General features: G+C 39.0%; 1 protein-coding gene across 2 annotated transcripts in view; it reads left to right on the plus strand.

The window, feature by feature from the left end:
* SLC35F1 (solute carrier family 35 member F1) overlaps nucleotides 1-10,791 on the plus strand; it is a 411,934-nt gene extending 401,143 nt beyond the window's left edge. The window contains exons 8-9 of one of the 2 annotated variants that reach the window (XM_031012534.2): nucleotides 7,153-7,378; nucleotides 8,261-10,791. In XM_031012534.2, the coding sequence (XP_030868394.2) occupies nucleotides 7,153-7,377 (225 nt within the window). In that variant the 3' untranslated portion in view covers nucleotide 7,378; nucleotides 8,261-10,791. Of the gene's footprint in view, nucleotides 1-7,152 lie in introns of both variants that reach the window. The other variant, XM_055391937.2, reaches the window with a different exon arrangement.
* Nucleotides 10,792-11,264: the final 473 nt, after the last annotated feature.

Below are 11,264 nucleotides of genomic sequence, written 5' to 3' on the forward strand. Positions count from 1 at the left end.
CAGGGGAAGATATTTGCCTATAAAAGAGCTCTTATTGGCCTTAGATGTGATTGGCTGCACAAATTATACTGCCAAATGAATTGGTTTTGCAAACTAAACAGAAGGCCTCATAAACCAAACTGGGATTGCAGCTCAGAGCACAGCCTTGCCCTGGGTGATGGTGTAGGCACACAGAGGCCAAGGGCCCTGGTTGCTACTTCTCTTTGCTTTAACAACACAATGCTTGGAGAATAAATCATTTCCCAAGTATTTAAATCTTAGCAATGATTTGGTTTTCTGATACGAATACAGAATCCATTTGGCATTCTGACTAAGGCACTCCTTTGTTTATTTTTGTCTTGATTAAATTAACATGAATTGAGATTCAAATTCTCGAATTGGAGAAAGAATGAGAGGCAGGGGTTTGTGGGGGTCATTATTCTTAGTCTCTAAAGATAACTGATTTTGGTATTTGTCAGTAGATTCTGTAGCTTTCCCATGTTTAATATTTTGCATTGAATGACCTAGAAGAGCAAAATATCACAATATTTAACCAGAAAGATTTAGTCCTTTTTTTTTCCTAACAGAAAAGGAAATAAGGAAAAAAAGAAAAAGAGGAGAAATAAGGGACATAGAAAGGAGACAGAGCAATAATTGAGGAGTTTGAAAGTATCTGAAAAAGCTCTGGTCTCTTCTGGCAATTTATTTCCAGTTCAGTAAACTCAGAAGCCAAACTTTTGCATTTTTAATGAACTTCATAATAATAAAAATGATCTTGTTGGTCTAGTGCAGAGCCAAAATTAGGAGGTCAGGCATCAACTTGTTTGTGTTCGTTTTTCCATGGAGCCAGGTTCGTCTAGTTGTCTTGGCCTGAATAGCAATTGGCTCGGGCCCAGTGGCAATAGATCAGGACCTGGCAGAGCTTTTTGTCCCAGGTTCTTACCGTTACAGGCCGCAGCTTACAGCATGCTCAGCACTGACCAACATCCTTTCGTCCTGCACCAAGCAATTGTACCCAAGCTCCAGGTATGATCCTCAGCCCTCTGAGAAGCACAGGACTGCCAGGAGTTGAGCTGTATTGTCAATGTTGAATTGCCTCTCTCTCCCTATAAGGACACGCAGAGGGTTGGCTTCATTTCTTCGAAGACAGTTGCCGAAAGGTCCACCCTTTAATTCACATATAAAGTGGGACTCCCCTTTTAGTTATTCTTCACTGTAGCAGCATTACATTGAATGAATGATTTACTCTTAATTCACGTTACTTTCATTTAGTCACTGATGGATCTTTAAAACTACTCTGGTACCCAGGACCGCCAAACTGGTAATCTTCTTCCAATTTAAACAGAATTGGGCTCATTTATTCCTTCTTGATCTAGAAGTTATGGTTAGCATGCAAGTTGATTTATTTTCATGTGTGCATTTTATTTCACAGAGTAGGGAAGTAAAGGACACTTTGTCTTACATGGCAAAGAATAAGCAGTACAGTTTTCACAAACTTAATTAAAAGTCTCATTTTTCCCAGGAATAATGTGCCTGTTGAAATTAACAGACCAGTCGCTCTACATGGAAATTCTCCCTACTAGCTCCGAAACCCACATTTTCTGGGCTGTGCTACATAACCTTGAGAATGGCCAATCACTGCCAGGTATTTTCCTGCTTACCCATGGTTGCATTGATTTTGAAGCAACTGTTAAATTTGCAGATTCCAAGACTCTACCCTTATAGATGTTTTCTGCCAAAGAGTTAAAAATATGGGAAAGTTTAATTACATCTGTGTCTTTTTAAAATAATAAACTGAATAACAACTAGAAAGGACATGGTTATTATGGTCACCTTATGGCCACATATCCTTCATATATGCGAAATACCTTTTCATCAGAAGTCATGTCTAATAACACTTAGAAATATCCTTGTATTCATTTCTGTGCAGCCCCTTATGCAGTTCATGGACCAGTTTCAACTCTTGCCATTATCATGTTTCCAAGTAGTACATCTGTTTCAATGGCAGGTTTATATCCAATAGAGCCCCAAAAGGTAACATGTCTTTTGAAGTTTAACAATAATAGCACCCTTGAGCTACGGTGTGAAATATTTGGTGTTTACTTCCTCCACTCATCATAGATAGCCTTGGGAGCATCTGAGGGCTTGAAAGCATTGGCCTTAGCTCATGTGTGGTACATGAGAAGCCATCAGGGGCAGTGTTCTCTCAGGCTACTCACAGTGCTCAAGGAAAACAAGCATTCGTTATAGGAATGCAATTTCAGAAGGCAGATGGTATCAGGTCACCAGAAGGGGCCTGTAGATGTGTGTGTGTGTGTGTGTGTGTGTGTGTGTGTGTGTGTGTGTGTATTTTTTTTTAAGAGACAGCTTACCCAGGTGTAGTGTAGTGGCAGGACCATAGCTCACTGCAGCCTCAAACTCCTGCCTCAGCCTCCTGAGTAGCTAGGACTACAGGCATGCATTACCACACCAGGCTAGGAGCCTTAAAAAGCTGTATTACACAGAGACATATGCTTAAAGGGACTCTTTAAGGTACACTTCCCAGGGAAAAAGGAAAAAACCAGGCCCACATATAGAAGTACTTGGTACATGCATTCAATAAAAGTAGAGCTGAAACCCAGAGTTCACTTTGTGCCTCTCTAGGGATCACCCATGTTCTCCTCTGCTGACCTCTGCCATGTTTTCAGTCAAGCTAGAAAAAGGAAGTTGCCCTTGAAGCATTGCCCTCTTCTTCACATAGTCTAGTTGATGTATTTATAAATGTACTTTGAAATGACTTTCAAACCACATGGTTTTCTACTTGTATAGATTTAGGTCCATTGAAGTCATTAGTTTATTAAAATTCAACTTAGAAGTTAAATGTCAAAAATAAAATGAAAATTTGGTCTGTGATGTGCTGAATGCCACATCAACCAAATAGCAATCAAACTGACAGGCCAGCTTTCTAAGAGCTAGGTTTAACTCTGTCTGGAAGTTAAAGAGCTTTGTACAGGCTTATTATCCATCCTCCAAGCCACCTCGTCCTGTATAATAGCTTGTGTCTCAGTCAGATTGTTTTAAGCAGCACTCGGGGATTTTCAGTATGTACAGTGAGTGCCTTCTGACCTGTGTTCTCAAAGAGATTCATGAAGGTAGAAAAAGACAGCAGCAAAGTAAGCAGTGTCTGCAGTATGATCATGTTAATATAGGATGTATCCTTTCTCAGATTCTTAAAGCTTCCAGTTAGATAAAATGCAGGAAAAACTATGTCTGCAGCACAGAACAAACAGCATATTCTGATGGCTACAGTTTGCAAAGGAGAAGACCTCCAAGTACACTTTGGACAGCAAGCAGCCCCTGCTCTCCAATGGAGACAGCCACCTTCTGCCTGAGCTTCCCTTACCTGTAACTCAGAGACAGCTTTCAGTCCTCATATAGCATTCCAGAGAAGTTCCTGATGTCTTTCCTTGGGGAGATAGAAATAAGTATTTCTTTGCAGTTAGTAAGTAGCCTAGATTGTACAATATTTTTGTCTGGTTGATTGGTTTTTTAAATGAATGTTCTACAAGATAAATGCACCATCCAGAATAGGGGATCATTCTATTAGCCCTGATTCAATTTTCTTTTTCTTAATTAAACTAAAAAGAAGGAAAAATAAAACTTTTTTTACTTTTTTTTTTTTAAAAATCAAACCTTTCTGTCAACATTTATAACATTCAGCATTTATCCTGATTAATCATAATGCTTGCTTGACTGCTGTCTTTTTGGACTTGTATTTAAAATGAAAACTTTCTCTACCATTTATTAATAAAGCCTCTTGGGTGACTTCCAAGATACTTCCATCATATAAAATCCCATGCTATCTATCTTTGGAGCTATTTTTTGACTGAATTCCATATGAATTAAATAGAAGTGCATTAAAAATAAACTATGTGTTATTATGCTAAAGCGGTGTCCCAAGAAAACAATTCTGTAAGGAATTTCTCGCTCAACCTGATGGTTCCATGTCCAAAAAAGGGATGATCCTTTAAGCAGTACATTACAATAGCGAGGGCATTAGATTTACAAAGTTTAACAGTATATTCTTTGTCATATTGATCAAGTCTAAAATCATAAATGGAGAGGAATCCAATCCTTCTACCTGGATACTCTGTATCCAATCCTTTCCTGTCTCTACCACTACATTATTTCAATTGCCAAATCTTGCCCACCCCAAGTTTATGACATCTCCAATGCCAATCCACTGATCAGCAGCCCTGAGTCTTCTATCCAGACTCTAGCTTTCTTCATTGTCTCTTCCAATTCATTGTCCTATCATACTCCTCTGACTGACCCCAGGTTTGAAGATGATTTTTGGAGTCAATGATTGTAGATTCATACTATGACTTCCTTCTTAATGGGTTTTTGTTGAGCATTTTATGTAGTAGAAAGGCACTGCATTATCTAGTTTAAAGCTAAAAAGTTTGAACTACTCCACTGGTACAGGCTGATTTTTTATTATGTTTCTTTCTTTAGTCTGAAACGTCCTCATTATTCATTCAAGATAAAAAAAAACAAATAGCAGATAATACTTAGTAGATGTCTACATGGTGCCAGGCTCTGTACTTGACATTGGTCAGACAAGACACAACCTCATAATCAAGAGACTATTGAAAAAAGACAATTTAGGCCAGGCACAATGGCCCACGCCTGTAATCCTAACACTTTGGGCGGCCAAGGCGGGTGGATGGCTTGAGCCCAAGAATTTGAGACCAGCCTGAGCAACATGGCAAAATTCTTGTCTCTACAAAAAATACAAAAATTAGCCACGCATGGTGGCAGGCGCCTGTAGTCCCAGCTACTTGGGAAGCTGAGGTGGGAGGATCACATGATTCTGGAAGATTGATGCTGTGGTAAACCATGATTGTGCCACTGCATCCAGCCTAGGGTGACAGAGGTGAAACCCTGTCTCAAGAAAAAAAAAAAAAAAAGAAAATGTAATCAATGACTATATCAGATTATTATAAAATATATCAGTATTACTATGATAAAATAAGTGCTATAGTAATAACAAAAACAATAATAAGAATGAAGCTAATGTGAATTGAATGTTTACAGCAAGATAGGAACTATAAGTGTTCTACATGCCTTATCTAGTTTAATATTTTAACCACCCTATAGTAGGTGTGCTTTACTGAGAAGGAAGCCTGGACCTGGAAAGGTTAAGAAATGTGTCCAGAATTGCAGCTAGAATGTGGCAGAGCTGAGATTTGAAGCCAGCTTGGTGGTTAGAATGCAGTGATAAATATAAAGCGCTCATTCTTCATCTCTCTACCTCCATATGCTGTAGTAGAGGCAGGTTCACACCTAAGACCCTTTGCTTGAAACTAGAGATGTATGGGTGGAGTTTTGAAAGTGAAAGTAATTAATAAAATATTTGAAATGATGGTAATGTTAGGAACAGACCTATTTCATTCACCGAAGTTTAAGGTAAAGGGTGAAGCTCCTGAATATAGAATTTCAGGAAGCAAGTTTGAGTGTAAATAGGTTTTCTGAGATCATACACGACTGTACTGTTAGTGGTCTTCTTTTTATACCATTTTATTTTACAAATTTATGAATCAAAGAATGAGGTACATTTATTTTCATTGGGAAAAGTGAATTATGTCAAGTTAATTAAGTGAAGCTGTTACAAGCTGAGTCTAGTACATAAATCCATCTGAAGTAGGGTTATCTTACGGTTTCAATGTGAAAAATAAAGGAATTGAGGGACAGTGTGTGGAGTGCTCTAGAAAGAAAATCAGAAAAGCATATTTAGTCTTAGCTCCCTCACTACTGCAAAAAGAAAGAAAGAAAGAAAGAAACGCTGTAGCAGGGACATTTAGCCGCAGGGATACCTTTTTTTATAAGCCATTTTCAAGACTCCCTTTCCTATTATTGAACTACAGTTAGAGCCATCTTTTAGCTTTGTACTATAGCCTTGTAACTTACTTCATAGAATCTCTGGGTCATTTTCCTGTTTTCCTTTCTTCCAACTTCCAATTAATTTTTGTCTTTTTAGCAGTTTTTAGTTCTTTCAGTATTAGCATTAAGGACAATAAAATTGATCCTTTTTTCCCCATGGACGCAGGATGTGGTCAAGACTGGGATATTAGCTATTGACTGAAATGAGATTTGGCATGCTGTAAGTGCATTGTGTTGTTTTTGTCTATCTGTACCTGTTCGGCCACTGAGACAATTAAGTCCTAAATGGTAGGCATCAACGTATTTTTCATTTCTCTTTCTCCAGTGCATAGTTCAATGTCTGATATAGAGAAGGCATATAAGAAACTATTCATTTAGTGAAGGAGTGAATGAAGGAATGAATGAACGAAACACCAGAAATGGCAATACTCATATTGTTACCATACTCTTTCCCCAGTAACTACTGAAGTAACTACTTCCAGTGTAACTATTCAAGAAGGTCCAGAAGTCATAATTTTCCAAAAACATATGTAAATTCTTGCGACTTGTGTAAACCAGTATTTTCTCTCCCTCTCCCCGCAAACTCTATGAATTGTCAAGCAAGTAGATTAGGAAGCAGAATGTTGTTGTATATACAGTCCTGCTTGGTTTTGTTTATAGATTAGTGGGGCAGGAATGGAATGTCATACTATTTCTTTCTGTTCAAGGATAATCTAATCTTGCAAAGATATTTACCAAAGTCAGTAACAATTCCTCTTAGGAAGACAAATAGTGTCTGAATTGGATTAAGGTGAAATGAGAGTGCCCTGATGCAGCTGTCAGTGAGCGGTTCATTGTTTATGGCTTCATTACAACCCTAAAGGGGATATCTGTATTTCTCTAGGTTTAATGAAGCCACAAACAACCAACTTTTTATTGACTGATACTGGAGATTTTCTGCTTTTAACTTGATGCATTTTAATTTGTGCTTAACTAGTTCTCGCGCCATACCAGATCCTCAGATTGGCACTTTAGAGATGATTAGCTAAGTGTTCCTCTGTGTTAGCCACAGGGTCTAGGAAAGATAAGGGGAATCAATAGGACCAAGCCAGTTTATGATGAGAAAATTCATTCTCCATCAACGGTGTTGGCCAACTCATCATGCTGCCTGTTCTGAGAAGAAGCAGCTCTGCTCATGTTTCTCTGTGCCTCATTAATGTGTCAATGGTTCTGCCCTGGCTGTCAAATGACTTTACTGTTGTGTTTTTTTAGTTTTCAGGACTTTATCTCCTGTCTTTCTTCACCATCCTCATTGGGCTGGTGCTCTACTCCTCCACCTCCACCTACATAGCCCAGGACCCCCGAGTGTATAAGCAGTTCCGCAATCCTTCAGGACCTGTTGTGGACTTACCGACCACAGCTCAGGTGGAACCCTCAGTCACCTACACCAGCCTGGGCCAGGAGACCGAAGAGGAGCCTCATGTTCGTGTGGCCTAGGGTAAGGCCCGCCCTGTCAACTGAGGCCAACTCATTGGCCATGTTTTTGCCCATCATCTCTGTATTGTACATAGAGAAAGGTATTTACTAGGTGCAGTTTACACAGGTGGACTGCAAGGTAGCAAATCCTCCAAAAGCTTGTGAAAGGAACAAGCTCAACATCACTGGAGACACAGGCTCTAATCCACCTGACTTGGAAAGATGCCTAGCTAACGTGTATCCTGATCACAACTCCCCTGCATTCATTACTGTGAAAATTTTTGAATCAAAAGCAAGTATTATTGTTATTATGATTTGTATTATTATTATTATTGTTACTGTTATTACACCAACTTTCAGGAGGATGTTTTGTACTCCTGATGGGAACTATTGCCAGACCCACATGTAGTCAACATAAACCCCACTTTTCTATGGCAATTCACTTTTTAAGAGTCATACTTTATTTTTTTGCACAGACTATATGAGTGATGCATGCCACAGGAGCTCCACCCCTGAGAAGTTTCCTTTTCCTAGGGACCTGGTGGTTAATGGTTTCCTCTGTTACCTGTTGGATTGCCTGCTCAATAAGTATTTTGTGCTGTGACCTTTGTGGGGAGGGGCAACTGACCATATAATTCTCTATTCTAGGAATAGATATAAAAGAAACATTTTAGCCTTTTTATATTTCGATCTCTGATTACTCCAGGCCATTGCCTTTCTGTTGTGCCACGTGATTCTGCTAATCAAGTCCCTGTAATAACAGGATAAGGACTGTTCCATTACTGTGGCTTTTGGGAGCCCCCAGAAATAATATCATTTGTGTTTAGGACAATATATAATTATAAAATCTTTCTGCTCCTCCCTGTAGCCTCTCTTCAAAAACTATCTTTTATTTTTTTTCCAGATTTCCTTAGTGATAATATGGAAATTAATCAAGGCACTGGAAAAAGCCATGGTCCTCTGCCCTTTTAATTCTGTGACACCTTTTTAAAAATACACCAGCATGGAAATTACCTTTATTGTGGAAAATCATTGGTTGTGCCACCTCCTAACAAAGTCAAGGTGCTGATGTGGAGCAGTCTTTGAAAATGGCTTAATTGATCTGGCCACTTTGCAGTGGTAACAATGTCATCATTGAAAAAGTCTGGCATTTTGGTCATATTTGGCATCCATTCAATAACAGATATATTGACACGACATTCTTTTTTTTTTTTTTTGAGATGGAGTCTCACTCTGTCGCCCAGGCTGGAGTGTGGTGGCGCGATCTCAGCTCACTGCAACCTCCGCCTCCGGGATTCACACCATTCTCCTGCCTCAGCCTCCCGAGTAGCTGGGACTACAGGCGCCTGCCACGACGCCCAGCTAATTTTTTGTATTTTTAGTAGAGACAGGGTTTCACCGCGTTAGCCAGGATGGTCTCGATCTCCTGACCTCGTGATCCGCCCACCTCGGCCTCCCGAAGTGCTGGGATTACAGGCGTGAGCCACTGCGCCCGGCCGACACGACATTCTTATGGACCCAGAGAGTACTGCAGGATCCTGATAAGACCTTTAGTGATATGTCACTAGTGTAATCTGTTGCCCTTAAAATAGCCCTTTTTTCAAACACAGGAATTTAAGAAACACCACAGACCTCTATTATTTAGAATAGATTCTATGTGTCAGTATGTGATGTACTCTTTTAGTTTGACTGACTTCAGTACCATTCAAAAAGATCCTCAATGGAGTTACAGGGTTTATAGGGGAAAAATACATGTTCATGAGACATTGGGCAATTCAAATCAACATGTGTTACATAAGCAAGCAAAGCAAAACACCAGTGGGGTCTCTGGAAAGTAAAAGGACAGACTACAGTAGAAGGACTGATCCCAGAGAGCCTGTACAAGGCCTAAATCTGGCAGGCAAAAGCATCCCACACTGTCTGTCAGCACCCACATGGCCTTTTTGCCTGCCTTCTACAACGGGTAAGTGGACCTACCCTTGGAGATAGAGAAGAAAAATTATCTTCTCTGATATTCGGATGTAATGGTCATCTCAGTTCAGCCCCCTAGGAAACATGTTTTATTTTCCATGGGGAAAATATCAGCGTTAAAGCTCTATCAAATCAAAACAACTTTGCCAACATCTTCTCTCTGCTACCTTTTAAACCAATTAAATACCTTTCTCTGAATATTTTGTCCATTCAGATCCGAAGACCTTTAAAGACTGTGGTTTTATTTTTGTGTTTACATTCCTTTGGTTTGAATAATTTGCTTGATTTATTGCATTTTTAGTATTTATTTTAAGCCAGATGTTTTCGTCTTTGATTCATTTTTATGACATTAATTTGTAGACACTTAGTAAAGTCTTATGAGAAGCAAGTGGATGAAATTATCTCCAAGTCCACTCAGTAGACTGGAGTTTTTTAAAAATATAAATTTCCAAAAAGTTTGCAATCAACAGATGGCTAAAGGTTGCCATCTGAATTATTTTATAGGATATTTTAATTGACTCCATTGTATGGAAACCAAGTGTGAATGTTAAGATGAATTTGCTGTATACCCTTTATCATTCAGTGTCCTTGTACTCAGACTTTCATGTCCCTGGGTGACCTCAATGTGTTGGTTTGTCTCCATTTAGAAAGGTTGATAATATATTGAATTGTTCAAGATCAGGAGTTCCAGACTGACCCTCCAGGAAAAAAAAATTGCAAAGAACAAATTCTTTTTCTGTGTAAACAACACTGATCCTTTGGGAATGGGGCGGGAAATGGGAGTAGGACAACATTAACTTTAGCTGTTTTAGTTTCTGAGATTTCATAACCTCAGTAGACACCAGCAAAATTTTCAGTTTTTAAGTCCACCACCAATCTCTCCTCAATGAATAAGACTTTAGCAATTTGTATAGAATTTGATCAGGTAAGAGCAAACCACAATTCTCCTAAACCCTGCTAGAGATTAAGTGGTGGTTCTCACTTCCTCAATGAAAACTTGCACTGGGGACAGCGCTTGCCTTGGTCAGACCTTCCCACATCTACATACTCTCAAATACATGACCAGGTGATCAAGCAGTGGAAAAATTTGCACCACCATGTCCCATGAAATTGTTTCAATGTTTAGTTTAGATATTGCTAACTTGTGCTATTAACCTTTTGACAAGTGTGTAGTATTGTTTGTTTTGGGTTTCTTTTTGATTTATAACTATTTAGTAGTCCCCAGCTAGCTACCAGTACAGATTTTACCCCATGGGTAGGATTCTATTGTTAAGCCACATAACAAAGCACACTAATTCTGACAACACTGCAAATGGAAAATACGAACCAAAAAAAAGTTACACCAATAAGTTCAACAAACTGTCCATTTTTGATATTTGCATGCTCCCCTATGGACTGGCTGTGGCAATGTAATGCCTGTATAATGTTTTCAAATAAAAATAAATGCTTTATGAAAGCACCGAATTCTTGGTTTTCTTTTGTGTTTGTCTGCACTATGACAACCATGGAAGCAGCTCCCTTGGGATACTAGAAATAGCAACAAAAGTAGATGGCTGGGTACATGTCGAAATAAAAACCAGAAAGAAAATATTTCCAAATTAGGAAGGGCACAATTGGTCTCAGAAGTATAGTTTCAAAAGCCAAATTAAACATGTTCATAGTTTGCAAAGTTAATTATTTATCTGGGTACATAAGAACACTCTGGGGCTTCAAGCCCACATTTAAAACACATGTAAGACAATATAAATTTACCCCCAAGAAAAAGTTTCTCATAAAGAAGAAAGTTCTGTGTATGCTGGCCTTGGCACACAACAGACTTAATGGATGAGCATTCTTCCAGAGTGCAATGTTTATAAAGCAGAGATTGCTCAGATTTCTGCTCAGAACTTACGCAACATCTTATAATCATCCCTCCTCTACTAACTGCTGTCACTCTG

Source organism: Gorilla gorilla, chromosome 5 (genome assembly GCF_029281585.2).
Source record: "Gorilla gorilla gorilla isolate KB3781 chromosome 5, NHGRI_mGorGor1-v2.1_pri, whole genome shotgun sequence".
Lineage (NCBI taxonomy): Eukaryota > Metazoa > Chordata > Mammalia > Primates > Hominidae > Gorilla > Gorilla gorilla.